Source organism: Pterocles gutturalis, unplaced genomic scaffold (assembly GCF_000699245.1).
Source record: "Pterocles gutturalis isolate BGI_N339 unplaced genomic scaffold, ASM69924v1 scaffold27282, whole genome shotgun sequence".
Lineage (NCBI taxonomy): Eukaryota > Metazoa > Chordata > Aves > Pterocliformes > Pteroclidae > Pterocles > Pterocles gutturalis.
In genome coordinates this window covers 2647-29850 of record NW_010116268.1, presented here as the reverse complement: position 1 = coordinate 29850, position 27204 = coordinate 2647, and the positions used below count along the sequence as shown (strand labels likewise).

Genomic DNA, 27204 nt, shown 5'->3' with positions numbered 1-27204 from the left:
CACGTCGAATGCTATATTTGTCACTCTAGTACATGTATGTATCCATCTTCTATCACAAACTCAAACCTTTGTGGGGAAAGAAAATTATCAAACACTAAACCTATATTGTTTTCTTCTAATTTGACATTGAGGAAAAATGCTAAGCCAAACAAACTCTATAATCCCCCAAAAAACATAGCAGGAGTTCATGTCCTCTTAGTCTTTGCTTGCCCAAAGTTAAACATATCCTTGAACTTTACTAAAAAGAAAAAGTAAGATTTTAAACTGCTACTCCAAATTACTTCTTGCATTTTAAAATTTTCAGTTATCCATTCATTCTATGCTTGATGCCCCCTCTGATTATCTCCCAGTGTTGCCCTTCTCCTGTCATTCCTGTACGGCCTCCCTCTGAAGTTTCGCTGATACTGGTAGCCGTCATCTCTGCCTCTGCTGGGTGGTCCTTTCCAGGCTTCCTCGTTTTTTTGCAACTGGTGTCCTCCCCTACCAGAATAACCCCCCTCAAGTCTTGGTCTTCTGCCTCCTCCGTATGTCTGGTTATAAAATTGCTTGGATCTACCGCTTCTCAGCATATCAGAGACTTCACTCTCGTCTTCAGAGCTCTCTTCCCTCATTCTCTGTGCCCTGCTTTCCATCTGTAGATGGCCAGCACCCCTGGAATCTCTGACCTTATCAGTCTTCTCCTTACGACTGGCACCAGTATTTTTCAGTTCATTTTTTGGTGCTTCTGCCAACAGTGGTGGACTGTTGGGCACCACTGTCTGCCTCTCTGTCCCTGGTATTTGCAGAGAACGGTTTTGCTGCCCAGCTGGTTTTTGCTTAGCAGGAGAAGCCGAGGGACAAGTCTGGTCCAACTGAGGTGCCCTAGCTGGAGCTTCTTTTGGGGCGCTGCGTTCACTCCTTGCGCTAGCCCCTGGGAATGTCACAGTGTTGGAGACACTGCTGCCGTTAGTCTTCTGGAGCTGTTCTGTGCAGTTTACCAGAGGGACTGAAGGGCTGCATTCTTTAGCCATGTACACATTCACAGAGGTGCTAGCTGCTGCTGCTTCTTTGTCCTCAGGTGACATGACAACATTGGGTCTTGCTACTGAATTTTCAATGAAACCTTGAACTGGGTACCCATACCAGAAGTGAGGAAAGAAAGGAGGTGCTATGGGAACAGCTCCTAGGAAGTGATTGTGTCCAAAGGGTGGCTGTGGGAACATATTTTTCCCTCTCAGGGACTCCTCATAGCTTGGATGAAGAGCTTGCACTGGATTCTCTGGTTCTACACAAACCTGTCCTTGACTTTCTGACACTTGAGCTGTAGGTATGATCAGAGGCAGAGACGGAGATCTACTGTCAACCTGTGGAATCTGACCGTTGGATGGGGCCTCGCTCTGAAGAGGAAAGTGCCTGTTTGTTCGTGCAGTTTCATTTTCATTCTGGGTCTGCGGAGCCTCCTGGAACCAGGGGTTGTGTGGATACACCGGAAGGGACACGTTGGGGTACATTCTACAAGCTGCTAAGTAGGCCTGGTGCAGGGGGTACAAGTAAGAATGGGGTGCCCACATGGGACAACTGTATGCCTGCAAGACAGGAAAAAAAACAGGATTTGGTCTTTTGAATGTTCAGACATGTAACAGCACACAGCTCATTTTGAAACAGTTCATTACAGGAAGTAAAGGAAATTCTATTTACAATAACTGCCCACAGTTCTAAGGAATATCTAGGACTCCAGGATTGTGTTCTCATTTTTTGTTTTCCTTCCAAATGCAGTTGAAATGGGCAACAGTTATGACACATAATTTCTACATAGTTAAACACGATGCTGCAAAGTCAAGCTTTAACTATGCATTTGATAATACATCTTTCAATTTAATTTTCCAGAATCACAATTATTCATCTGCAATTTGCCCTGCTAGCTCACTTTTCAAAATTCTAAGGGATAACAATCAAAACAACAAAACATCCTACATATTTTCACTTAAAAAGAAAAAAAAAAAGACTGCAGCAAGACCCCCCAGCAGATCATTGCCTCAGGGACAATTCGCAAAGATGGAAATCCGTATATATTCACCCAACACACAGATCAGCTTTCTTTGAAAGCCTTTCGTCAAGTAGGGGGACAGGTTTCATTGGAATATACAATAAACTCCAGATACTGGTGGGAGTCGCACAGTGAACACACCACTTTGAGCTGCAGCCTTTTCTGTGCTGCTGGGGAACAGGAGCTATGTTCACAATACTGAAGTCATCCACCTCAGGCAGCGACCCCCTTCCCCTTCCTCTGTCCCTGTGTTAACTAACAAGCACACAGCAGCTCACTGTGACATTCTCAGAGTTTGTACTACGATACATAGCAGCACATGGTGCCAAGAGCAACACTGTAGGATGTCTTTATAACATAATGTGCCAAATATACATATATTAGGGCATACAGAACACCACGCAAGGCTGCTGGAGGCACAAGGCTGTCTAAGAAAACACTGCAGTAGGTAGAGGGCAGAGCCCACAACCTGGCAGGGTTTTGCCTGTGCCATCTGTAGAAACAGTCCCTGGAGCAAACTATCCGGAGAAGCCCACCCAGGCCTCCTCCCAGCGGGAACGAGTCGGTTCACTCTGACCGAGCATCCCGGATGCGGACAACAGCACGGTAGGATCATGGAGCAAAGCAGTGGGCAGGGTAATCCACAAAGGAGCTCCTGGATCTACCACCCCATCTGGTGAGCAGCTGAGGAGCACGCCTACTGAAACATGGTACTTTGACCAACAGATGGTGCTGAAGCCCCAAATGACAGACTGTGTCCTAAATAATACTGAGTCCAAGTAAGGAGAGTCACAAAACTATATAGGCTTAAGCAACAAATGCTGTTTAAATATACTGCAGTGGCACTTGCTAATGACTTACAGATTTTCTGTTAAGCAAAGAGACTTGTATTAGGCACTCATGTTATTAAATCTAAATTTACTTTCTAAGTTGTGATGAACATTCCCTCTTTCCATACACAAACACTGAAGAAAATCATTACTTATGGCCAAAGTCATGTGGAATAAGTCTGAGAGCTCTTGGCACCTTTTCCGAACTAGTTTGCCTGACAGAAGGCATGAGAGAAGGTAAAAAAGGAACATTTTTATGTGCAGAAGGGAGAAACTAAGGAAACAACTAGTCCTTACCAAGAAACGGAAAGTGTTGCCTCTTTGGATGAGCCTCTTGCCCAGCCACACACACAGATTCGCACCACACATACACATCAACCACTACTACAATTACTTCCAAGGTTAAAAGTAAAATACTGTTGTCCTGAACCTGAGCAGAAAGGACAGACGTGCAGGTTAGTTAAGGGAGTGTCCCCAGAGAAAGACACGCTACGGATTTGTACTGCAATGGCTTTGCCAGTACATGGACATAGTCAAAGGGCGTTTCCCTGTTACTGTACACTGCTGCCCAAATAATGCATCTTTCAACTCTCAGTGGTGTACCTGTGAATTTGAAAAGCACAACTTCTGTCAACTGTATATAGCTAGAGGTAAAAGCCAATAGTTCTCACTGTCACTGTTGAGATAAAATTTATTTCTGTTGACTTGAACTGCAGTGTGGACCTGTGCTGGGATCCCAGTTAACAGAAGACAAAATAAGAAAGTATTTCAAATTTAAAGATGGACTTAAAGTGTACAGCTGCAGCAACCAAACTTCTGCATTGTAAGTACCACCAAATACAAAACACAGATTCCAGATTTTGTGGTATAACACAAAAACATACATAAATTTGAAGAGTTACCTTCACACCAAGATTGAAGAAAAATCTAAGAATATTCTTATCTAGGAAAAAAACAGAGAAAGATCTATGAGGACCTAAAATATACTTAATCTGATCCAAAAAATTATTCCCTGCATAAAGTCCTGTTTTGGTAGAGTTGGTGCTTGCATGTCTTTGATTCATTTGGGGTGGTTTTTCACCAGTGAGATATCTATAACAACAGCAGTTTAAATTGCAGTTTTAGCAGTTTGTGGAACTGAACTAGTTTTTCAAGAAACAGTTCAGTAAGCAAGCAACACCGTGCAGTTAGACATATGTTCTTTGTGAGCATATTCCGTATTTGTAGTATGCCAAACCCTGTATTTTCCCAGACCAGTAAGGAAATGCTCAACAGCTTCCAAGCTTTTGATTACAAGAGAAAACCTGTTACTGTAAAAGGAAGTTCTCCAAAGAAAATCCTTTATGTTCATAAAACCTCAAGTTATGGTGGGTTAAGCTAAGAGCCATGAAATTATCGTATCAGATTTCCAGGTGTAAGCACTTAAAATACTCACATGTTAGCAACACACACTAAAGAGTTACAGTTCTGTTCAATATTCCCTCCCTCGCCTTAAATCATGGAAAGACAACAATTAGATCTTTTGACACAGACTACCAACAACATCAAAGAAGTTATCTACATTTTAAGAAAAATGGTATAAAACCCAGACCTTCATCTAGCTTCTCACCTTTAGGTAAGTCTTCCCCAGTATTGCACAGGGAGTAAGAGGGTGCAACAGCTCTTTCTCCCTTTTCACTGAAAGGGAATCCAGGGTATAGCGGATCCTGATAAGGATTCAGAGTCTGAGGCAAAGGCATTAAGGGCTGGTTAACGGCTTGTATCGACACAGGAACTCCAGCAACTGAAGCAGATGTTACCTGAGCCTGTGATACAATAGAGTCAGGTCCCGTTGCTGGGGCTGGCATCAATGAAGAAGCAGGTATTTGGGCTGGAATACCTAAGGGAAAAAAACCACACATATACATATATAGCTCAGTTATATCTAATCACAAAAGAAAATGACAGTGGGAAAGCAAGTTTCAAAAGACTGAAAAAAAAAGAAAGTATTCAGGAAGACATGAGGGAATTCCTCTGAGTTGGGAAGTTACAAACAAGATTTGGCTACATGGAGAGAATAGTTTTCAGAAAGAGTGAAACTGTTGAACTTTCCAGGAATAATTAAACCCTTCCCATATTTATTTTTAAAATTATGAATTCCATAAGGAAATAGGAAGGGGAAAAAAAGGGGGGGGGGGGAACTGAAACTTAGAAGTAAATCTCTGCAGTTTTCATTCTGACTAGTCATTTACAGTCAGCTTTGAATCTGAGCTCACATTGACTGGGCTATGCATCTTCTGTCACAGATGCAGCCATGTATGACAGGATTATTACTGTCCCTAAAGTATCATGTGAGCATGAAAGCTAGTTCTTGTACAGAAACACAGCAGCAGGATAAAATACAGCACCTGATCTAAGGCGTGATATTCAATCTAAGCTAACTCCATTTAACAGAAGATCCATACAGCACAGAAAAACCACTACATGGCTTTCGCAGCTCAGGGCCAAACAGATCTCATTAACTCCAGGCATACCAGACCCAAGCTGAGTGCACAGCAAATCAAGGAGCTCATTACATGGGGCACAGAGCACAAACACATGTCAAGCTTCAATATGGTGACACTGTGTTCTACCTTAAGCCGCTCCTCAGAATAAGCCCCCTCAGAACTCAATGCTATCCCACTCAGGAGAAAAACAGAATTGACTACACATCCCTCTTCCACCTTCAGACAGGGAATATAGCAAACTGTGTGTACAGGCAAAGATCTACTAGAACTGTCACTATCTTTCAGCACTGAGAAACTACATGCCATAAATAACTGCCTTTGGGATGTGAAGATATATGAAACAGTGTCTCCTGGAGGCATCTTCAATTTAGCAAGACTGTTAAAGTATCTTTCAGGGTTAGTAATTTCTGTTCTACATTAATATTTCTTCACACCTGCTGGTCCATAGGTTGTTGGCTCGCTTGGCCAAGCTGGCACGATGGCTGGTACAGAAGGCACTGCTGGAGGTAAATGCACCTCAGAAAAGACTGGTGATGAGGGTGTTGGAGTTACGCTTGGTAAGCATTCTGTCAGGTTCTATAAAAACAAAGAGATCACATTAAATTATTCTAAATCACCATTGTTGGTGACCCCTAACATGTCTGACCTCTACCAAGAAAGGCCTGATGACTCAGTATTGTCCACACTACCACCATTACCCCAGCAAAATACAAACTAGTAACGTATCAGCCTGTATATGTAAGAGAGGTCTGAGATACGTCACACCACTGTGTGAAGGCCTCTGCGCTGAGCTCTACCCAGAACGTGCCTGTACTACTAACAGCCACCAGTGTTATAACCACCTGCACAAGCATTACATTTAGTCTCTCCCATCAAGAAAAGCCACCCTCCCAAACTATTACCAATAACCTTGGAGAAACCTGAAAAAACAAAGGTAAAGAATTTACAGTGAAAAGCATGGCTATCTTAGAAGAGAAATAAGAAATAATCCCTCCCTCAGAAGAGAAAGGATGTACTTTTACTTCTCTATCAAAGGTTGTCCTTTTACATTATGTTGGACACAACAGATTCCTAACTGTAAATATGAAATTCTAGCACAGAAATTACTATGTAATTAAAAGCCAGTATTATAATACATGTGTGGCTGTTATGAGGCTCCCCTTTGTCTTAAGTCTCCTGACTGGAAAACTATGAAATCCAACAAACATTTCTTACTTGCTCAGCAAGAATTGGAGAATCTGTTTTCACTTGTTCCAAAGGAGATGAAGCTTTCGGATAACTCTCATCTTGACTATTCTTCTAAAGCAAAGTTAGAAACAGCAGACACAGCTAGTCTAATAGTAAGATTTACTTCTCAGAGGCATTCAAAGATATTAAACCACACTACATACAAAGTGGGCTAAGCACCCCATCACTATGATACTAGTGTAACATTTTCTCATTGAAAGGACAGCAAAGGTTAAAAGCCAACAGGAGGCCACAAATCTTCACTGAACTTCAGAGATCATGGTCTGTTAGCAAGCACAGTAGCTATTAGTAAACATCAAATCTTCTGTGGTTCCATTACACTGAAAGTACAAACTGTAGTAAGCAATTACAAATCCAGATTCGTAAGTACTCTCAGTAGCCCAGATCTGAGAACTCAGACTGCAGAGAGACTGTAAGTATGGGTTACAGGGGCTGAGGAAAGCTGACAGCAATACAAGCCTCCGATCTTAGAAGTATTTCACTAAAAGCTGTAAAGCAGCAGCAATCACAGCTCTAAAGGCAGCTATTGCTCTGCTAACCATGTATCAGAGAAGCAATAACATTAAAAAAAAATTTGGTCTTTTCTTTACAATTACCTCAGATGAATTTGGCTCAAGCTTCTGACTTAAGTGGATCTGCCTGGAATTTGACTCTGTAACACCAAGACATAACCTAGTAAATGAACCATTACACCATTTATGGCTAGCACAACTTAAGCCAGTTAAAGTTTGTCTTTCCAAAGTTAAACCTTCAAAACAAAACCTACCTCAGCACACATTACTTCAGAAAACTTAAACTTCAATTTTTACCAAAAGCATCCTACAATAAACAGTTGCTAGGGCAGTAACAGAGCAGCTACTTCAACCTTGGTTTTTAAAGCTCTCCAGGAGTTCGTTACTGATGTTCATTAACCATTTTGGTCATGATTGAGGGAAGCAGGAAATAAATGTATCTGTCTCTTTAAACACATATCATTCATCCTAAATCCCTCCTAGTGAAAAATAAGTGTACTTTGATTAAAGTGACAATGTTTTGATCTCTCTTTCCATATTCAAGTGTTAAGAAAACCGAAGCATAAAGCCTTCCCTACTTTTGACTGAGTAAAAGACAGATCAGTTTAGGAGATTTCAGTAGTTCAAAAGATCTAGAAAGTTTTCAGACTGATGCAAAAAAATTAGTTTCTTGAGCACCAGCAAACACTTGGTAAAGAGGGTGTTTCAAGAAACAGTCATGGCATAACCTTATATACTAAGATCCATGCAAGTTCTTCACATTCTAGCTTATGTTCAAATTTGGTTATCACTGCTTGTCCATCAAATTCATGGACATAAGTTTAATAGTAGCCACTAAATAGATCCGTACTTTTTAAAAGCTTAGTATATGCATCATCACAACTAGACAACAACGTAAATTAAAACAACATTGATGATGAGAATTACTGCCAACCCCCAAGAACCAAGAGAAATCTCAAAATACTCAGAAGGAAGTACAGTTTATTCCCGTAAGATTTTTAACCTGGTTTCAGAACAAGCAACGCAATCCAGAGGATCAAAAAAAAAAAAAAAAAGAAAGCTGTAGATGCCATGCACTTCAGCAAAATCTATCATGATGCTGTAGTAAAGAGCTTTCTCTACATGAACATTCTTTTTGGCATTGCTGATGAAACAAGTTTTCAAATTAAACAAGTTTTCAGATGTTTGGGAAATGAAAAATAGGTAACATCAGTCCTTGTGAAACCATTCAAGAAGGCATTACATGTTTTAAGAGGGACCAAGAAACCCAAGCACCATAAACACACAACAGCAATGGTGCTGCCGTTGCCAGAGGTAAGGGAACAAAAAAAAAATTAAAAATGGAAGGAAGGAACAGCTTCCTAAGAGGAGGCTAAAGAGTTTGAATTTTATTTAGTCAGGGGAAAGGAAAAAAAGGCAGAAGCAGCTATGCTTCCAAATATGGTGTTTTAGTTATGGCAAAGCTGACAGGACAAAAATAAATAAATAAAATACTATCAATTGCATTTAGCAAAGATTTACTGTCTCCTGACAGCCACAGCTTTCATCTATTACTGCCTGTTCCACTTCCTCACAGAAGAGGAAAAGCTTGGAGTCAACGCAGAGAAGCTAAAGAGTAAAGAGGGTAGGGAGAAAACTCAAACAGATTTTGACCATGTGAAGCTCTTTCTAAACAGGGGGCATTTGTCAACTCTTCTGTACACCATCTTCCCCCCTCTTTATGCACCATTGTATGCTAATTCTCAACCATGCCACACTGAGTACTTTTACCTGCTTTTCTCTTAACTGATTCCAGTAGGCACTCGAAATACTCCTCCCACTTTTTGCCACACTCACTGGAATTTTAACAGCATCTACTTATCTACAAAAATCCCAGCAAGGAGCCTGCTTTCCCAGCCACCCTCACAAAGCAGGAAAATACATACTTCCTTCCCCAACCACACCTTCGCTACCTTGAGCGTAACTTAGTTTGGCACTATTCCTTATGATAATTTTCCCCTTCATTGCCTGAACAGTCACTCCATCTTGAATAAATTCCCAGACTGGTAATAAAAACAAGCAAACAAACAAAAAAAAAGCCTTGATCTAAAAACATTTATTTTTACCTTTATCCTTCTGTTCCTCCACCTCTGCTGCCCACTTGCTGTTTCTTCTCTCATTATTTGAGAATTTTTTCTGGTTTAAGTTATCCACAGTCTGTGTTGCAGCCTGACAGACTGACTGATTCTGAAGAAGTTTACAAAAGTAGCAATATGAATGTATACAGCAAGTATGATAACACTTCACCATCATCTGATACTATTATGCCTTCATGATACATAACACTTATCTCTGCAGTACTAAGAAAGGTGAGGGGAGGAAAAAGCAGTCTTAATCAGTTCCATTCAGATTCATCCACTCTTTCATTCATTGTTAAATTTCACAGTGTCCTTTCAAAGCATTCCTGTCATTAGTTTGCACGACAAACAAAACCTGCCTCACTCAGACAATATCTGCTTCAAAAACCACATCCTCCTTCCACAGGTGAGCAAATACAGCAAGCATACTGTTAACCACAGCTCAGAGAAAGGGAGAGACCTCTGTCGCCTAGGCTTCAGTCTTAGTCTGCTCTTTGCAGAGTAGAAGAGTTGTACATTTCTTCTTGATTATACCAATAGAAGTAATTACTGCTCAAGAAGTGAAAGGTACATCACAGGAACTCACTTCCACAAAGCCCATCTTTCACCTACTCATTCTTCCCAGCTTGGTTCTCGTTACTGTTCGCCCCAGGATTTAAATCCAAAAAGCCCCACAAGTCTCTAGAACAAACCCATGCAGGCAGCAGCTCTTTACCCACAGCATCTGCTCACTCCCTGCATGTGCTAAGACTCCAATCCACTTTCTTTAAAAAACTGCATCAATAGAGCAAACTCTCAAAATCTAAGGGCTACATTCTTCCCTCAGACATAGGTAAGTGCACTGAAGGCAGCTCAGCTCCACAATAGAAAAAGAGCAAATCTGACAAAGAATCTGCATTACTTATGACACCAGGCAAGTTCTCATACCAGTAAGTTCTCAGGCTAAAATGAAAAGTCACTTATAAATAAAACAGGTTTTACGTGAATCAAATTGGAAACAATCAGCTAGTCACCTCGGATACTCATTCAAGCACTACAGCGCCATTTCTCAGCATTACACTGTACTTCAGAGCAAGTTCTGTCTTCACCTTTAAGTTTGCTCCCCCCGTACAAGAAAGAGACAACATGTGAGTAACTGTAGGGGAGTGCAAAGCCTTCCAAAGACAGGAGGAACAGGAAGAAAGAAGCCCAGAGCTTCAGAAGCTCATGTCTCTACCATATTTATATGCCTAAAGAACCATACATAGCAGACATTAATTATTCCCAGGGGAAACTACTATGTATGTGTCTTATCTTGAATACACAGAGCACTGCTGATTCACATATTTCCATGTAGAAAGCTAGTGCGAAGAAAAAAAATCCTTAACTTTTGAACTGTATTGTAATGCAAGGTCAGCAAAGCAACAACTGCTAATTAAAGGTTCATGAACAAATATGAAAAACGCACTATTAATTACAATGAAAAAAAGGCATACATTGGAAAGAGCAGGAAAAGCTTGCTCATCCCTCTGCTGGATCTCATAGAGCGAACGAGATTCTTCGATAGCCTGTTTCTCCCTGCGTTCCTCCGGAGAAAGGCCAAAGTAGTTACAGTCTCTGCTGCCGTGGTTCAGATCCTCAGTTCTCTCACGGTCTGGTTTTCTGTAAAGGAAAAAATGAAACAGGATCGCTTTGACAAATAAATTCAATTATCACCAGTATCAAACAGAATACAAAGTCACGGTTTAAAAGAAAGAAATAATTATATACTACTGCTTATGTGTTTCCACATAAACCAGATCCCTTTCTGCCTATTGCAAGTTACCCATATGCATAAGACTTAAGAAAAGGAAAGAATGGATTTTATCCACGATTTACTCAGTCCAATACAATTTTGAAAGACCTTATAACAAATGGTACTTATTAGATCATAGTTAAAAAATCAAATCCCTACATCAAGTGATCTAATCCATTTCTGTGCCAACTGAGAACTGACCACCTTCCATCTGCTATCTATGAGCATGCAAGAGAAAGCTGAGGAAGATTTCTGTAAATACAGCAACAAAAGGAAAATTATAATCCATTTTCCCATGTCTGAAGCATCACTACACAAAGTGAACATCACTGAGCATTATGAATTACTTAACTAAACTTTTTAAGGATACTCATGTATTTAGGTTAAAGGGGAAGAAAAAGGCCCTTAAAATGTTGCATGTGCCAGCCTCCAAAGACACCTCAGTCCCATTTATTCCACAAGGAGTTACAATACAGAAAAGTGACAGAATAAAACATGAAGAGTTTGGGTTTGTAGCCAAGTACAGAATGGTCTGTTAGACAGGTTAGAAGAAGAGTAGCAATGATGAAAACAGAACTCTGCTGCAGCAGCACAATGAGCCAAAAAATCACTACCAACAAATGTAAGCAAAATGCTGTTCTTGTACTTCGTCAAGTGATCAGCCACAACACGAAGCAGTCCACTATGACAGGCTCTGCAGAAGCTGAGGGACAGTCTTAGCCATGCTCAAGAAGCACTACTTGCAACACTATTTCAGCCCCAACCAGGAGAGAAAAAAAAAAAAAACAAAAAAAACCCACACACCACACACACACCAAAAAAAACCCCCCAAAACCCACAACATTCACTTTCCAAGAAGAAACTGTAGTTTTGTACATGATGCTTCCCGAGGAGACGCTGCCATGCAAGAAAAAAAGTGGGAACTCACAACGCTAGCAGTTTTGAAAAGTTGGGGTTTTTTAACAAAAAAAAAAAAAAAAAATTATTTTTCCTGTGCTTCTATGTATTCTTATGGAACACTTCTTAATAATTCAATGGCAACATATTTCAAAAGAGCATTCTGGACGTATCTGAAGCAAAGAGCTGGGCTCCAAGAAGCTCAGCTAGAGTTGAAGGTAAGAAAGATGTTGTTCGCAGTTTTACCTTATGGTTTGAGAAGGACTCCTGCCCAGAGCTTTTTGCTCAGTTGAGGTCTGATGAGGTTGGGGTGCAGAACCCAAGTACTGATGCTGCCTGGTTCCCACAGTATGCTGAAGTCGAGGAGGTAGCGCTGACTGGGGTTTTATTGACTTGCTCTGATTCTTTGGCCCTCTGCAATCAGCATCTGTGATAAGGACGTGCAAACATATTTTTATTAAGGTCCTCGGGACAAAACATCTGACAACAAAGATTCTGCTGCACAAAGACAGGTAAAATCCTACCGGGCTGAGCATTCTGCCCCCATGTTGGGAAAAGCTTTTTCATCTTCTTCCCTGGCACAGTGTTCCAGCCCTCCATAGGAGAGGTCTGTGGAAGAGGTTTAAGGCTCTTCAGTGAGACAGCATGCCTACGAAACAAGGAATTATAGAGGGGAAAACATCTTAAAGACCAGACTGGGACCTGCATAAATTAATACCATATGTTTACTAGGACTGATGGATCTTTCAGTTTTTGAGACCACTGCAAGGTCCTTTGTTTGTTATGATTCCACTCAAGCAATGTGTAGAAAAAAAGAACAAACCTTTTTTCAAAAAAAGAAAAAAAATCTCTGATAAGCCGATGCAGACTTAGCCAATAAAGAATGATCAGCCATTTGTGACATGAGTATTCTTCAGGGCAGTGAGAAAAGGAGAATGATGAGAAAAAGCGATATACTCAACAGGTAAGTTTATCACAAACAGTGCAATAGATGTCAAGATTGAAAAACATCATATTGGTGGCTTATATCCCAGAGCAATTATTGCATTTGTAATTCAGGATGCTGTAGGATGTCCAAGCAACTTTTTACATTATTTGAAAGGAAGACATTCAAAGCTACAATAGACTGTTCAAATCAGGTTAAATCTCAATTTTAAAAGGGAACAAACTGCAAGACAATCTCCAGATTTCACAAAATTTGGGGGTTTTGGTTTTTTGGTTGGTTGGGTGTGGTTTGGTTTTTTGTGGGGGTTTTTTTTGTTTTGTTTTTTTGGTTGGTTTTTGGGGTTTTTTTGTTTGGTTTTTTTGTTGTGGTTTGTTTTTTTTTACAGAAGGAGATTGCATGAGATTAATGGGAATCTTTCTCCTTCCCTCATTTACCTTGAAGTGCTTCGTCTTCCCAAACTACGCTCAACTGTGGGGTTTTTGCCCCAGAAGAGTTACAGAACTTATAGCAAAGCTCAGGATGTCAAAAAAACCCAAAAAAACAAAAACCCCAAAGCACCACCACTACCCAGAAAAAAAGCAACAAAACCAGCCAAACAACAGCACAAAAAAAACCCCACAACCCCCAACAACTTTAAACAGTTAGTTTGTACAAAGGTAGGCCAAAGATGACATTGATCTAAACCGGAATTTGGCACTCTGAATCAAATCAGGCAGAGCTACTCAACCAGAGAAGCTAGGTGCTTTGATGAGCCTTTTAATATGAAAGGCTTGTCACAAATCTATCATCTAATTATTAAGCAAAAAGGTACCACTTAGTTAGGATGGCGTCTATCTGTTTAGGGTTGAATATTGTGCAGAAAAAAAAAAATATAATATTAATGTAGTTCCTGTTTTACTCTGCAAGTAATATGCAGACTACATAGTACAAGAAAAATGTCTGAAGTGACAATTAATGGAGAATCCCTTTTTTCCTTTTTTTATTTAATACGTTGTTTTCTTAATTTTGTAGTACTATTGCTTCAAGTAAAGAAGCAGATACACTTCGGGGGCTGAAATTAACTCTGAACTAAAGTTATGCTGCCATTACCAAGGTTCAGTTTGACACTTGTTTCCAAAGGAGATTATGCACTTACTTTGCTCCAAGCTCTTCTACAAATACAACAACTGGCCCATTCTCTGAACAAACTTCTTGAATATGGGCATTATAAAATTTCCCATTATGGTCTAAGCGCACCTAAGGAAAAAAAAAAAAGAAAAAAAGGTGCATTAGCTTCAAAGGTGACAATGAGAGGACGTAACTCTTTCAGTTATCAGCAATGTTAAAATAAAACATTTCATCTGGGCAACAGAAGACCTGAGAAATAACAAGATGTAATTCAGTACACGTATCAAAAGCAAACTTTCAATCCATATCACTTCTTCAAAAATAAATAAAAATACTATTTAAAAAACAAACCAGAAGGCTTGCCAAGTAGCGCTACCTAATGAAACATCTTTCAAAACTACAGGAGAAAGTTAAAAGTAATCAGTGTGCCTAGGCTTTTCAGGAAAGCTGAATTTGCATACTTAACATTAAGGTCCACAGCCATGTTAGTAAATACACTTTTGAAGTTAACCTTGTGACTTGCTAATGCAGTGAAATTGCACTGATCAGATGTTTTATTACATGGCTTTTCTGCATGTATGCTATAAGTCACAAATACCACCAACAGCTACATAACTAGCATATGCACAGTTGAAGACACAAGTAAAGAATATTTAGAGAGTAACAATTATATATCAAAATAGTTAACAAAGAGAGAAAATTGGCCTCTTGAGCAAAATGTTTAATGTCTCAATAAACTATAATTCAGTACTACTTACTTTACATTTATCTCCAACTGAGTATTGCATGCCAGCAGCAATAGAAAAATCTTGTTTTTGCTGATCTGTAAATACATTAGCAGCAATACACTGTTAAACACATCAAAGAGTTACTTTCTTGATGCAGTAAAACTGCAAACCAGTAGTTCAAGCCCTAAGTCTGCACACTGACCCATGTGAGGAAGACCACTGCCTAGACCCAAACTGCCATTTTCATCACTGTTCTTCACAAGGGCTCCACTTATCAGCTTGCAAAAGTTGGAACTTTTAAGTATTCGGTTACTTACCCCATTTGGACTGGAGCCAAACATCATATTCAACATTTCTGTAAACTGATGGATTGAGTGATTTAAGAACTTTTTTAGGCAAGACCAACAAGGTGGGATTCCCATTGCTCTTAAGGTGCTGTATGAAACAGAACAAAGTGCTAGATGGTCAACTACATGAACATTTAGTTTTCCATTTTTCAGTCACAGTACTCAAGCTTTAAACTGAAGTATAAAAAAGCTGAAAACACATAGAGCATAAAAAGCTTTGAAAAAACAATTCAATGGTGTTCTTTTAACCATACCAGAACAAAATTAAGAACTAAGCAACATTAAAAAGGACACTATCCATCTTGTCACACATCAGAAGCAAACATTACTTTGCAAAGAAATAAGCAGATTTCAAGATATTGTGTGTTAAGAAAACTAGAAAGAAACTCAAGACTATCTCATGAACATTCAACACTGAAAAAATACAGCTGGTGTACGGGTCACCAGGAAGAAAATAATTCTTAACTTATAAATACCTTGTTGCCAGAAAGAGACTTCAATCCATTCATATCACTAACTGTTGTGGCTTTACTTCTGCAAAAGGACAGAAGGAGCTGTGGTAATATAATATTAAGAAGGCCTGGAAATCAGGTAAGAAACATCTTGAAAGAGGATAAAAATATTGATGCTACCAACTCTCTACATATTTTTCCACATTAAGCATGCCACAGAACATCTTCATCTCTTAAAATAAAAAACCTAAGTCTAAAACAAGAACAACATTTCTATACCATATAAAGCTAAAAATAAAGATTTTTGTTTCAGAGTACAAGTTTTAGGAAGTCTAACGTGTATGGACTCAGCCATCAATTAAGGAAAAAAAAAAAACCAGGAGGGCAGACAACAGAAACAAAGAATTCCTCTGAAATTTTTGCGACTATGCAAGAAAAACATAGCAAAAGCAGACATTAAAAAAAAAATCCCAAAACCAAAAACCACTCCATTAGTTAATGGCATCAGGCACTCTAAATTACTCTTATTCTTTACACCTGACTGTTGGAACATTACTTTCCACAAAGAAAAAACAAGTATTTTTCCCTAGAGCAGTAGCAGGCAACTGTCTGCATTAACTTCTTCCAAAACAAAACCAAAATGAACTATTACATTTAATGAAAACATAACTGAAAAGCTCACATTTATAAAAGGAACAAAGATCTTCCGGAAAACTAAGTAATGAAATAAGCTGAAGTCAATTGTAAAACAAGCAAAAAATTTAAGACTTCACAAACACAGCAAAGCATTTGTAATTTGGGTTAACTAGGTCAAGAGTCATACGCGCTAGCTCTTGCGTCATAAAACATACGGTTTAAATCAAAAACATTGTGTTTGATAGTCTCGAGTGAGTATATGACCTTCATTTACAAAGGTGTTATGGAAGTTAGCAGTCTATTTTGCTTACAAATCCCAAAGATATAGGGTAATGCTACTGCATACGAAGCCCAGGAAAACTCCAAGAACAGAAGGGAATAGAGAAGGTTTCCACCCTCTGACATTTAACTACAATAATTGTTCCCCGAGGCAGAAATATTTTGTATTTTAACTGGAAATGTTCCTTAGCATTTCTTTTTTCCAAACAAGAAAGGAAGCTAATCCCTCTCCCAGAACTTGGTTTTCCTTCTATGATGATTTCTATCGTCTTCCTTTCTGTTGTTTCCAGCTTGAGGAAGAAAAATCAGTTCCCAACATCTCAACGAATGTCTTCTGCCACACTGTCACACAGCCTACAGCAGAGCCCCCAGAAAGGACTTTAGACATTCACAGGAAAAGGGGGCATGCTGCACTAATATAGCATAATCTCCATAGCTTCAGTGGAATTTCACACAAGCCAGGGTTTTAAGAACAGTATTAAATAGAAGAAAAACTGCCAATATGTAAATGCAAAAATGGCACTGTCAAAGACTGAAGTGTGCAAAAGGAATCAGTAGGTCAAAATATCAAAGCTAGCTACAGCATCCAGGTCCAGCAAAAGGAATGTAAATCCACAAATATAATCACTTCATTAAGATCAAAGAACAAAACAGAGCAAGCTACATCTCTATGTCTTCATTAGCTACACCTCAAGCAGGCATTTCAGCCCCCAGATGTGGAAGCAATACAAGTTGGATTAGATGCCTGTAGCTCTGGAGCAAGCCAAGTAATTCTTGGAGTTCACTATGCCAGCCTGGCACCCTGGCAGCTCTCCCAGAGGGCTCTGCTATTTTAAGCAGGAAGAGGAACATGTTGCAATGGCAATATTCCATTACGTAAAGAGACCCAAAGCAAGACTGCAGGAAAAACAGAGGAACCAGGACCCCGTCCTTTGATACAGCAAAGATTGCATATTTCATTCTTTCATAGTTCTAACCTTACCTCTTTGTGTTCCTCTTCTTAGTGATTGGTAAAGTTTTTCAACTCTAACTGTTAGATTCTACTACCCACCAGAAATTCAGAAAACTCATTTAACATGTATTGCCCATAGGTATCTTACATTACCTTTTAAATCCCATTTACCTGTAGTTGTCATCATCTGAATCCGACGCAGATACATCACTGCTACTTTCCTCTGTCGTACCAACAGCACTAAGTTCTGCTATGATTTTTTTTACATCTGTATCAAACACTTTCTCATACAGCAACTCATACAGCAGAGCTGGGGAAGGGGAGGAGAAAGTGGAAGGGCAAAATCAATTACAAGGTACATGAGATTTTATGCCACCGTTACAGATGCATTTCAAATTACTTCCATCAAAGCAAGCAAGCATTTTGACACGTTAACCAAAACCGGGAAGGCATTAGAAGCAAAACCCAACTGTAACTACTATGACCTAATGGGTATGCATGAAACTCCTAGATATCAGGTCTCCTGACAGGCAAATTTGGCCTTAACCTTGTAACTCTGCACATAGGCAAACTTTTCATGAAGAACCAGAATCCTTGTAGGGAGTGTCACAGTGACACAGCAAACATGATTAGGACCTTTGGGCATTTCTGCGATCTAGTAATGAAAACAATAATCCATTAAGAGTTATTTTTGGCATGTGGAATCCCCATGATTTCTGTGACAAGTTACACATGCCAGGATAATTTTAACATAAACAATTAGCTTGCTAACACAGTATGAAATACAAAATTAAAACCAGAATGCTGCCCAAAGATAATGCAACAGATTATAAATTAGTTCACCAATATTTCCTGTTTATATTAGACCACACAGATTCAAAGAGCGAGATAAGTCTTCTCCTCTTGGTATATAATCTGCTTTGTCAAGAATCAGGACCCAACAAGAATTCACACTCTCACAAAATCATGCAGTCATTGACAATTCAAATGGAAAATTAAGCTACTAAAGAACATAAGCTTTCATACAGAGCCTTTTCCTCAAACCTCACGCTGATCACTAAGATTTTTGGTAATAATACTTGCTTTTGACTAAACAACGTAATACTTACACTGGCACAGAGCAGCCTTCTCTGAATACTCTATGGGATAAACAATATCATAGTGGTTCCCATTTGAGAAGCATAGCAATACCTATCAAAGAAAGCACACAGATATTTTAGGTTTTGCATCTCAATTTTTTATATGAGCACTACCTTTTAAATTCAATTTAATGTACCAATGCACTTTGTTATCTCTCAAGATCTCGAAGTATCAATAAAACAATCAAGATATTTAACAGGCATCTTTTAAACCAGAAAGAATTTGACCAACAGTGAAAAAGAATTTAAGACAGGGATAGTTACATGAGTTAGCATCACTTATAAATTGATTTTTACATAATTCTACATTACTAGGAAGATATACCACACCCCAAGTATGGACCATCCATTTAAAAATAAGTGCTACATGTATTAACAGAATAGCTGCCTTAAATATGTACTAAAGAAACTTCTAAAGTTGAATTCTCAGAGTATTTCATTGTGTTGAATAATAAAACTCAATGAAACTATTTGCTGTTTATAAAATAGTCTTAATTCAGTCTTTCACAATAGCCATAAAACTTTTTTTTTTTACCTTATCAGAAAAGCCATTTTCAGTTACATGTGAAGGAGAAGCATTTGGTTCCCGGTATATTATGAAATCTTTCCTGAGAAAAAAGTAGGAATTAAGAATTCATTTAAAAATTTGTATCAATAAAAACTGGAACATTCAAGTCAAGTTCAAGGAACACACATGACCACAGAAAACACCTTGTGGAAAAGCATACTGAAGAAGATGAGTACAACTATCACTGGTCAGAAGAAGGCTTACTTTAATGAAAGAATATAACAGAATAAGATGTGCTGGTGTAACAGGCACAGAACCAATAACAAGTACAACAAACTTCCAGACACCACCTTCTGGAGCTGTGTCTAGAAAGAAGATGGCTCCCCAGTCCTGGAGAAATACACTACACTTTCGTCATTTGGAAATCTACCAGAACAAAGAGGATGTCGGTTTTATGAAGAGAGAGACGAAACAGCAACAAGTTTCTGGAAGGTGAGCAACGGCTTAGGCTCAATCTGTACTAGCAAATAGATTACACACCTGCAAGAAGCCCTCTGGGCACAGAGGCTAGCTAACAGAACAGACCGCGTCTGCGCTCAGAAACTCTGCTCGCCCCTCAAACCAAGGTGTCATGCTCAGAAGGGTCTACACAACATTTCTGCTCTCAAAAGATGGCCCAGCTGCCACAGTGTGCCAAGGAGCATGCCCAAAAAACCCAAAAGCCCATCAGTGGGCATTGCCTCAGGATCAGATACTGTAATCAAGTCCCCAGCACCTTCAAAAATCATGCCCTCTGCATGTCTCTTATTTCATGCGTAGCAAGAAGAATCTTTTCCTCCATTTTAAAAGGGATAATACACTGTAAAAGAAGACATTCAGAGGGCTCATTTTCCCTTTCTCTCTGGATAAAGACTCCAGCAAGTTTAGGCTCAAACACTATGTTCTGTTCATTAGACTCACATTGCTGGATTTAAAGCAGCAAAGAAACCCCTCTGTCGTCTCTTCAACTGAGAGAATGGAGACAAACTTTTTGGGAAGCTTGGACTGAACCAGTGGATAGCATGCTGTTGCAGGTGCTGGCAGATACTCATCACCAAGGGTATCAGTCCAGCATAGTTTTTCAAAGAAGGTTTAGAAAATTTTTATTGCTGCAAACTAAGTTTTGGTACCTCATTACATTTAAGAGGATTAAAAATACCATAAATGAAGAGTTGAGCTACTACAGTTAAGCAAATTTAGAATTTACATTCTACACTTTTAATTATTTTTTTTTTTAGCTGTTTGTAGTTTTCTGGAGAACTACACTATAACATACAATTCTATCTTTACTGTTCCAAATGATTAACTAACAAAACTGATCTCAGAAAAGCAGATTTAAACGTTTTCTTACTTGTACATAAGAGAAAGGGCACTTATTTCTACTTGTCCAACCCATTCCTGTATAGGAAAAAAAAAAAAGAAAATCAAGTTCAAACACACAACTACTATACTTCCTCATATGTAGATCAAAGAGAAGCAAGAAATCATTGTCAAAAATAGATCTATCACCACCCAGTCTGGAGTTCACCTAAGACACTTTGTATATGAAGGTCTTTTAAACTAACAATAAATATTCCAGTAAGGTTAAGAGGTACAAACTAGAGGGATTTTTTTCCACAAAGTAGAAACTGATTGTTCTGTCTTAACCCCAGCTGGCAATCGACCACACTGACCTGTATGAAAACTGAGAAAACTAAAAACAATCACAAAAATGCAGGTCCATCATTAAAGAGTACGCTTTTCAAACATGATAGTGTTTTTATTTTTTTCTTTTGTTCAACAACTAGTGATTTTGAAAAGTGATTTCTGAAAAAAAGTGAGCATCACATATATCAAGTGCTTTCAAAAATGTTACTCTACCTTCAAAACTGTCTGGTTTTCTGGGCCTTTAGCTACACATGAACTGGAAAGAGAACCTCGAGGCTTAACTCTCATGCCTAAAACACAGACAACTTCCATGCAAATCTCTTGACATTGTCTCATGAAGTGCTCCAACACAAAGCAGACTGACCACTTTCAAACAGCCAAATTAAACTTGTGATAGGTAGTTGCACTTCTCACGTAAGCAGCTGTATATTCATACCTGAAGAACAGACCAAAAATCTGCCCTGTAACACTGCTAAACAGTGAAGTGTCCGTAACACCACAACCCAGACTCATATACATTTCAAATAATTGAAAAGTAAAAGTTGGTGCTTCCACTACCAGCCTAACAGCTGTACTGTGCTCCAGTATGTGACCAGATCTTTCTCATTTTTTGGTTTTGGGGTTGTTTTTTTGTTTTGTTTTGTTTTTTTTTTTAATTCTTACTAAATTAAAAACAACTGAAATTAAGTTTTGGGCAGGAATTTGTAGCAGTCTTTTATTTTAAAATCATTTTTTAAATGGTCATGGCAATTTTAAAATCTAGAATAACAATATTAATTTCTATGATCATGTAAAAAAGCTACTGTATGTTTTATTTTTCAAAAAGTTTTTTTTAAACATTAGCAGACACATATGAAAAAGACATTTTCTATATGCACAGTGCAGTGCTGTAAACCATTTACACTGTCATAGTTCAAAGCAGAATAAGTTATTGTGGCATGATTTACCATTTAGCACATCACATAACCTCAGGATTTGACTAACAAAGCTGGAATAAACGAACCAAGACAGAAGCAGAATAGGCTAGCATTCACTTTTTTCTACCTTCCACCATTCATTTTAGAAACTGAAATGGTTTGCCATTCTAACTAGGGATGCTGTAGGCATGGCAGGGAAAAAAAGAATTTTTAAAAATCAGGCTTTGATTTCTAGGAGGGGAAAATTTAATTTATGTACAAACACCTAAAAAAATTAACAGAATTTGCAATGTTGTACTAGATAGTCCTCTTCCCTCCCCACCCCAGCTTACATGAATTGTTCACTCCCTAATAAAGATATAAAATTAAATTGGGGGGGAGAAGGGAATTAATTTTGCTCCAGTCAATATCTTCATAAGGGCCTGTGGCTACTGTTTATAATATTCCCCACACCAGTAACTATCTTTTCATCACCTAAACTTTCAGACCTTTATTCAAGGCTGTCTTCAAGAAAAAGCAAGCAACACTGCTTGTTGGTATTTGCAGGGACTAGAAACATTTGGATACAATTTGGAGGAATAACTTATTTAAATCAAGACACACAAAAAACTCCCCAAATCATTTTACAATAGATACTGTAAAATTTACATATAAAAAAATATATTCACATAATTCAAAGACCTCTTAAGCTCAAAAACATTTGTGAGAAAAAAGTCCAATTACCTATCAACAAAAAGTACTGCTTTCTATTATAAACCAAGTTAAACTTACCTGTGGATTTTCCAAACATTTTAAATATTCTTCAAATGGCCCCTCTATGAACTGTATTGAAAAAAAAAAAAAATAATTAGTTATTTTTATTACCATAGCATGTGGAATCCCCAGTCTATGACCAATAGGAATGTACCCCTGGAAATGTAAGACTATCCTGCCCTCAAATCTTTGTACAATCTATGTACAAAGTGATGCAGAGAGGAGGGAACAAATGGTCAAACATATAGGTCTGTATTCCAGAAAATAACCACATAAACAGCTTAAAACAACCCAAAAGAAATCCAGCAGCCAAAGGGGAGATGTAAAGAAAGCAAAGATGCTGTCAAGTAGATGTTTATGAACAATTCATCCCACACATGCATCACTGGAGAGATCATGCGTGAGCTTCTTCGAGTATCATGTTAAAAGAAATAGGCAGCAACGGACAACCAGAAATGAGTGTCACGTATCTGTAGTACCCAAATAGTGATAAGATACAGTATGAGCAAATCATAAAGCACTTTTTCACTTTTCTGTATCACTTCAAACAAACTGCTTTTACTTTCAGTGAAAGGATACAAACAATCGGGCTACACTGTAAGGGCCAGGCTAAGTAATCCTTCAGCTGCATTCCTTAACATGCACAGAGAGGCCAAATTCACATTTGCCAAAGCCAGAGAAAGATGCTACCATAATTGAGACACTTGAAAGTGTTTCAGCCATGCTGGCCAACAAAAGGGCTGTATTTAAACACAATCTTTGTGATTTAGTTAAAATAGAGGTCCAAACAAAGAAGTAGCTCCCATTATGAACTTCAGCGACAAGCAAGATGGCCTCTTTACTCATAGTGATTAAAAAACAAGGTAATAAGGAAAACCAAGAGGAGCAGTGAGATTAAAAGTTCTGCTTTAGGCATTCTGAACCCAGCTGGACAGTGTCGTTTGTGAGAAAAATTTAAAAGTCTGGCCAAAATTTTTAAGACAGAAGCAATCAGGTATGAAGGTAAAAGTTGAATGAGTAAAACATGATCATAGACAGCGGCTGATTTGTGTGTCAAAATTAAAGATAATACACAGAGGAAGAAAGGAGGTGCACCAGGAAGTTATCAGAGAAAACTGAAGAGTTAAAAAAGAGAAGGAAGAGAAGACAGCAGTAATCAAAGATAACATTTCAAGAAAGGATGAAGGTGAAAATTAAGATGGTGGTTACAGTCACCTGAAACTTTGGTTAAAGCATTATCAGTGGAATGAAAGAGACAGAAATCCAAGTTGAAATGGCTACAATACACAGAGAGAAGAGGAACTTCAATGAGTACCACCCGTACATGTCATTAGCGTGCAACTACTAAGAAGGAAGATGAGTAAATAGTTGAACTAAGAGACTAGGAAAGAGGCATTAGTTGTTTGGGGTTTTTTTGTTGTTGGTTTGTTTTTTTTTTTAAGAGAGATACGTTAACAATGCTATATTCCAGATGGAAAATACAAAGTATAGTAAGAGATATGGGGAGCACAGGAGATCAGCAGAGCTGCAGTGAGGTACCCGAGGGAGTAGAAACGCTAGGAACCAAGAAGAGAGATTAAAACACCTCACCTATTCCAAAACACTTATTCTGAAAAATTACAGGAAACTTTTTAAAAAGAGACTTTTCAGAAGTATAGCAAAGATAGACAGAGAAGAGGTTACACCACTTGGGTCAAGCCTGATGAAAAAAAGAACAGTAAATCTGGGAGTTTGGAGGAGAGAGACCAAGACAGTAAAACCAGCTAGGGTTGACAGAGCAGTTCCTCAGATAAGATGCCAGAAGTGAGGAGGGGAAACACCACACATGCAGACTCAAGAATGGTCATGGTATTTCCAAAAAACTACACAAAGCAATAACAAAACAAAAACAGAGAAGCAGACACTGGAGCGAGTGGAGTAATTCTGCAAAGAAAGGGATTAAAGTCAGCAGTGAAAAAAAATAACATAAAAAAGAAAATAAAGGAGAGAGATCTAAGTTGGTAAGATAGACTGGAAACAGTCAATCCTGGCAAATGGAAATAGTCACATAAGAGCTCCACTCCCCCAGAGGAATTCACTGTATTCACGCATTTTGAATATTCATATTTTTTGTATAATCAGTCATTATTTACAACTTCCACATTAACGGTGATCAGTCACATTTGAGCACAGGGCACTTGGTCAGAAACTACAGGAAATACACACACTCCTATTCCTGCTTTCCTTCTCTTCCCTATGCCAACATGCATCTAAAACAGCCTTTTTATTTTGACTCTGGGTAAATTTAGAACAGAATAGATCTGAGTAATAATCCTCTAGTAACAAATGCTTACACATACTCCTGTGTTGGCTATCCTGGAAGTCAGTTACATGGTGTATAAACTAGAATACATACAAACACAAACAGAAGCACCATTATTCATTATTGCTCTTTTAAAAGGAAGGAAAAAATGATTTTATAACACTGACAATATTGGCCAAATATAGATCAATATCAAATTATTTTATGTCTCTGGTTGATGAAGGAGAACTTCATTACAGATGTTTAGAAAAAAACTACAGTGGCAGTACATAAATTGGTGACATTTGTTTCAGGGTCTATCATCTTATCAGTCAAACCTCTTATGTATCATCAAAGCAATTGAACAGCACAATAAGAACATTTCATGACCTTCATTAAAACAGGCATTATACTACAATAAAATCCAGATTTTGGTAGCTCCACTACAGACTATTACAGTTTAAGAAAGTTTGTTGGTTTTTAATGAGCATTAAAAACTCTTCCCACTCCTCACACCCCATACACCCCCAGTCCAAGCAGTATTCAGGTCTTTCTCCGGGCTTATGACAATTAGTTACTACCACATATGCGCCAACTACTTTAAAAACCACTCACTTTAAAAACTATCAACTAGTACAAACTGCATAGACTATGACAAATGCTGTCAAAAACAGCAGAATATACCTCAGAAAAAAGGAAGGAATAAAGTAAAAATATTTTAAATGCTCACAAAGAAAATAAAAATACTTACTGCTTCAAATTTCTCCCTATTTTTCCGAAGATAGTCTACACAAGCCATCCTAACATCAATATGCCGAGACTGAGAGTGTAACACCTACAAAGGGAGAAACAGAAAAAAGTGACACTGTTTTTTAAGAGTCTTGATGATGTTCAAAAATAGTAGTGTTGTCTAAATTTAGGCTTGGTAATACTATAGGGCTAATTTTTAAGAATATTTAAAATGCATGTTCATTCAGTAACATCTTTATGCAGATGAAACCTCATTTACTTAATCAACAATTAAATAACTGCAGAATTCACACATTTACTCAATACAAATGTTCAATTTTATGAGGATCTACTAGTGAAAGGAGTAGCATTTGTCGTCATTCTTTAACAGACTCCTTTGTAAAGGACCTCAATTAATTGAAGAAATTACTGCAGGAGCAGACTAGGAAATCAACTGCCAACATGCACTTGTTCAAATGAAATCCAACCAAAACTATGTAAGTGCAGGGTTACTTTGTCCTGTCTTTGAGGTGTAGGTCTGTTGCCCAAACACTGATTTGGAAGCCAGGAATTCAGATCCCAATATGACACCTGCATTCTACCTCCTGTTCAAATCTCTACTGGAAAAATGGTACTTTCATCATACGTTCAGTTACCTCTAACGTGACTTTGGCTACATCCTCACTAAAAAATAGGGAGGTTCCAGTCAATTTAAATTGCAGCCTCTCTTGCAATCCTTACGCACTACTCTCAATTTAAAACACTTCCAAATTCAGACTTCAGTTTTTCTGCATGGTGAATACAAAGATTAGGCCAAATTTGTGGATTAACACCTAGTAACTCTGAATTAAAGGCCTTCCCTTTAATAAAATAAGAACTGGATCTTAAAAATGTAATTAAAAGTTGGGAAAAAAGTTCTACACACACTGGAGTGTGAGAGTATATATATCTATATAATCTATATATTAATGAAAAACATTAGAATATCAATGTATATTCACTGGTTATTCCCTTGAAATTTAAAAAAAAAAAATGCTCACTTCAGAACAACAGTGTTTGCTTGCCTGAACTTATAAATTCAGTAATTTTCAAAAAAAAAAAAGTGAACAATGTATAATTAGCACAGGAATCTGGGCTCCCACAATCAGAAGCACCAGAGCTCCCACTGCTGTTTGTTTGTACTTAAGACAAGATGACGCTGTCACTTTCTTGCTTTAACACTGAAATGGGGGAGGGGAATTCAACAGAAAGAACTGAAAATAAATTACTCACTTTCTCTAATTTTACAGTAAACTCATTAACAAAACTAAGAACAAGGCTTTTCAGCTCTTTCCACTACATTCAGTTTCTTAAACAGCCTCATACAAAGCAATCATACCCTAATGTTGAAATCTTACACTGAAAAATGCTCTGAGAAGGCAGTGGAAGGTCAAAACAGGTAACCATTTCTTGATGACAGAAGGCATGACACACAGAACTTCTCTTCTTCCCCCCTCCAAGGTATATATATTTTTTTTTTTTTCCCTGGCACACAACTGCATAACCTTAACCTATGCTTGTCTACATTTTAACACTACTCATCACCCACTAATGAGATCCACTTCCCATGTTTTCACGCAAAGTAGCTTTGTTTACGTAAGCAGTTACCTGCTCGGCCACAGCCCTGAAAAGACAAGATCCATCCTTCGCAACTCTCTTCCTGTACAAGCCCTGAGATCGCAAGTAGCAGTCCATAGAAGCCTCCCCAGGGGCGTCCATGCCGCTGCCTTGATGACTCTGCTCCCCGCCGCCGGGTTTGCACGCCGCCTCCATGTTTACCGCTTCACGCCGTGGGGAATCGCCGCACCTCTCCTA

At 38.4% G+C, this 27204-nt stretch overlaps 1 protein-coding gene across 1 annotated transcript; it reads right to left on the bottom strand.

Moving 5' to 3' along the window:
* Positions 1-317: 317 nt before the first annotated feature.
* Positions 318-27162, bottom strand: OTUD4 (OTU deubiquitinase 4). Its single transcript, XM_010075458.1, has 22 exons — positions 26998-27162; positions 25373-25456; positions 22359-22409; positions 20375-20421; positions 19012-19084; positions 18447-18528; positions 17509-17647; positions 15495-15552; positions 14989-15106; positions 14702-14766; positions 13972-14072; positions 12415-12539; positions 12137-12317; positions 10695-10860; positions 9208-9328; positions 7187-7242; positions 6558-6641; positions 5777-5918; positions 4656-4735; positions 4466-4580; positions 3759-3799; positions 318-1565 (listed from the first exon to the last, which is right to left on the bottom strand). The coding sequence occupies exons 1-22, from the start codon at positions 27160-27162 to the stop codon at positions 318-320; spliced, it is 3342 nt and encodes a 1113-aa protein (XP_010073760.1).
* Between the last annotated feature and the right edge of the window lie 42 nt (positions 27163-27204).

Bases quoted from the DNA above. Each gene is read 5' to 3' on its own strand.
- OTUD4 (XM_010075458.1), bottom strand. From the start codon at position 27,162: ATGGAGGCGGCGTGCAAACCCGGCGGCGGGGAGCAGAGTCATCAAGGC. The intron at 25,457-26,997 runs GTAACTGCTTAC...CTCCCTTTGTAG, and splicing joins TCAGGGCTGTGGCCGAGCAG to GTGTTACACTCTCAGTCTCG. The intron at 20,422-22,358 runs GTAAGTTTAACT...TTTCCTATACAG, and splicing joins AATGTTTGGAAAATCCACAG to GAATGGGTTGGACAAGTAGA.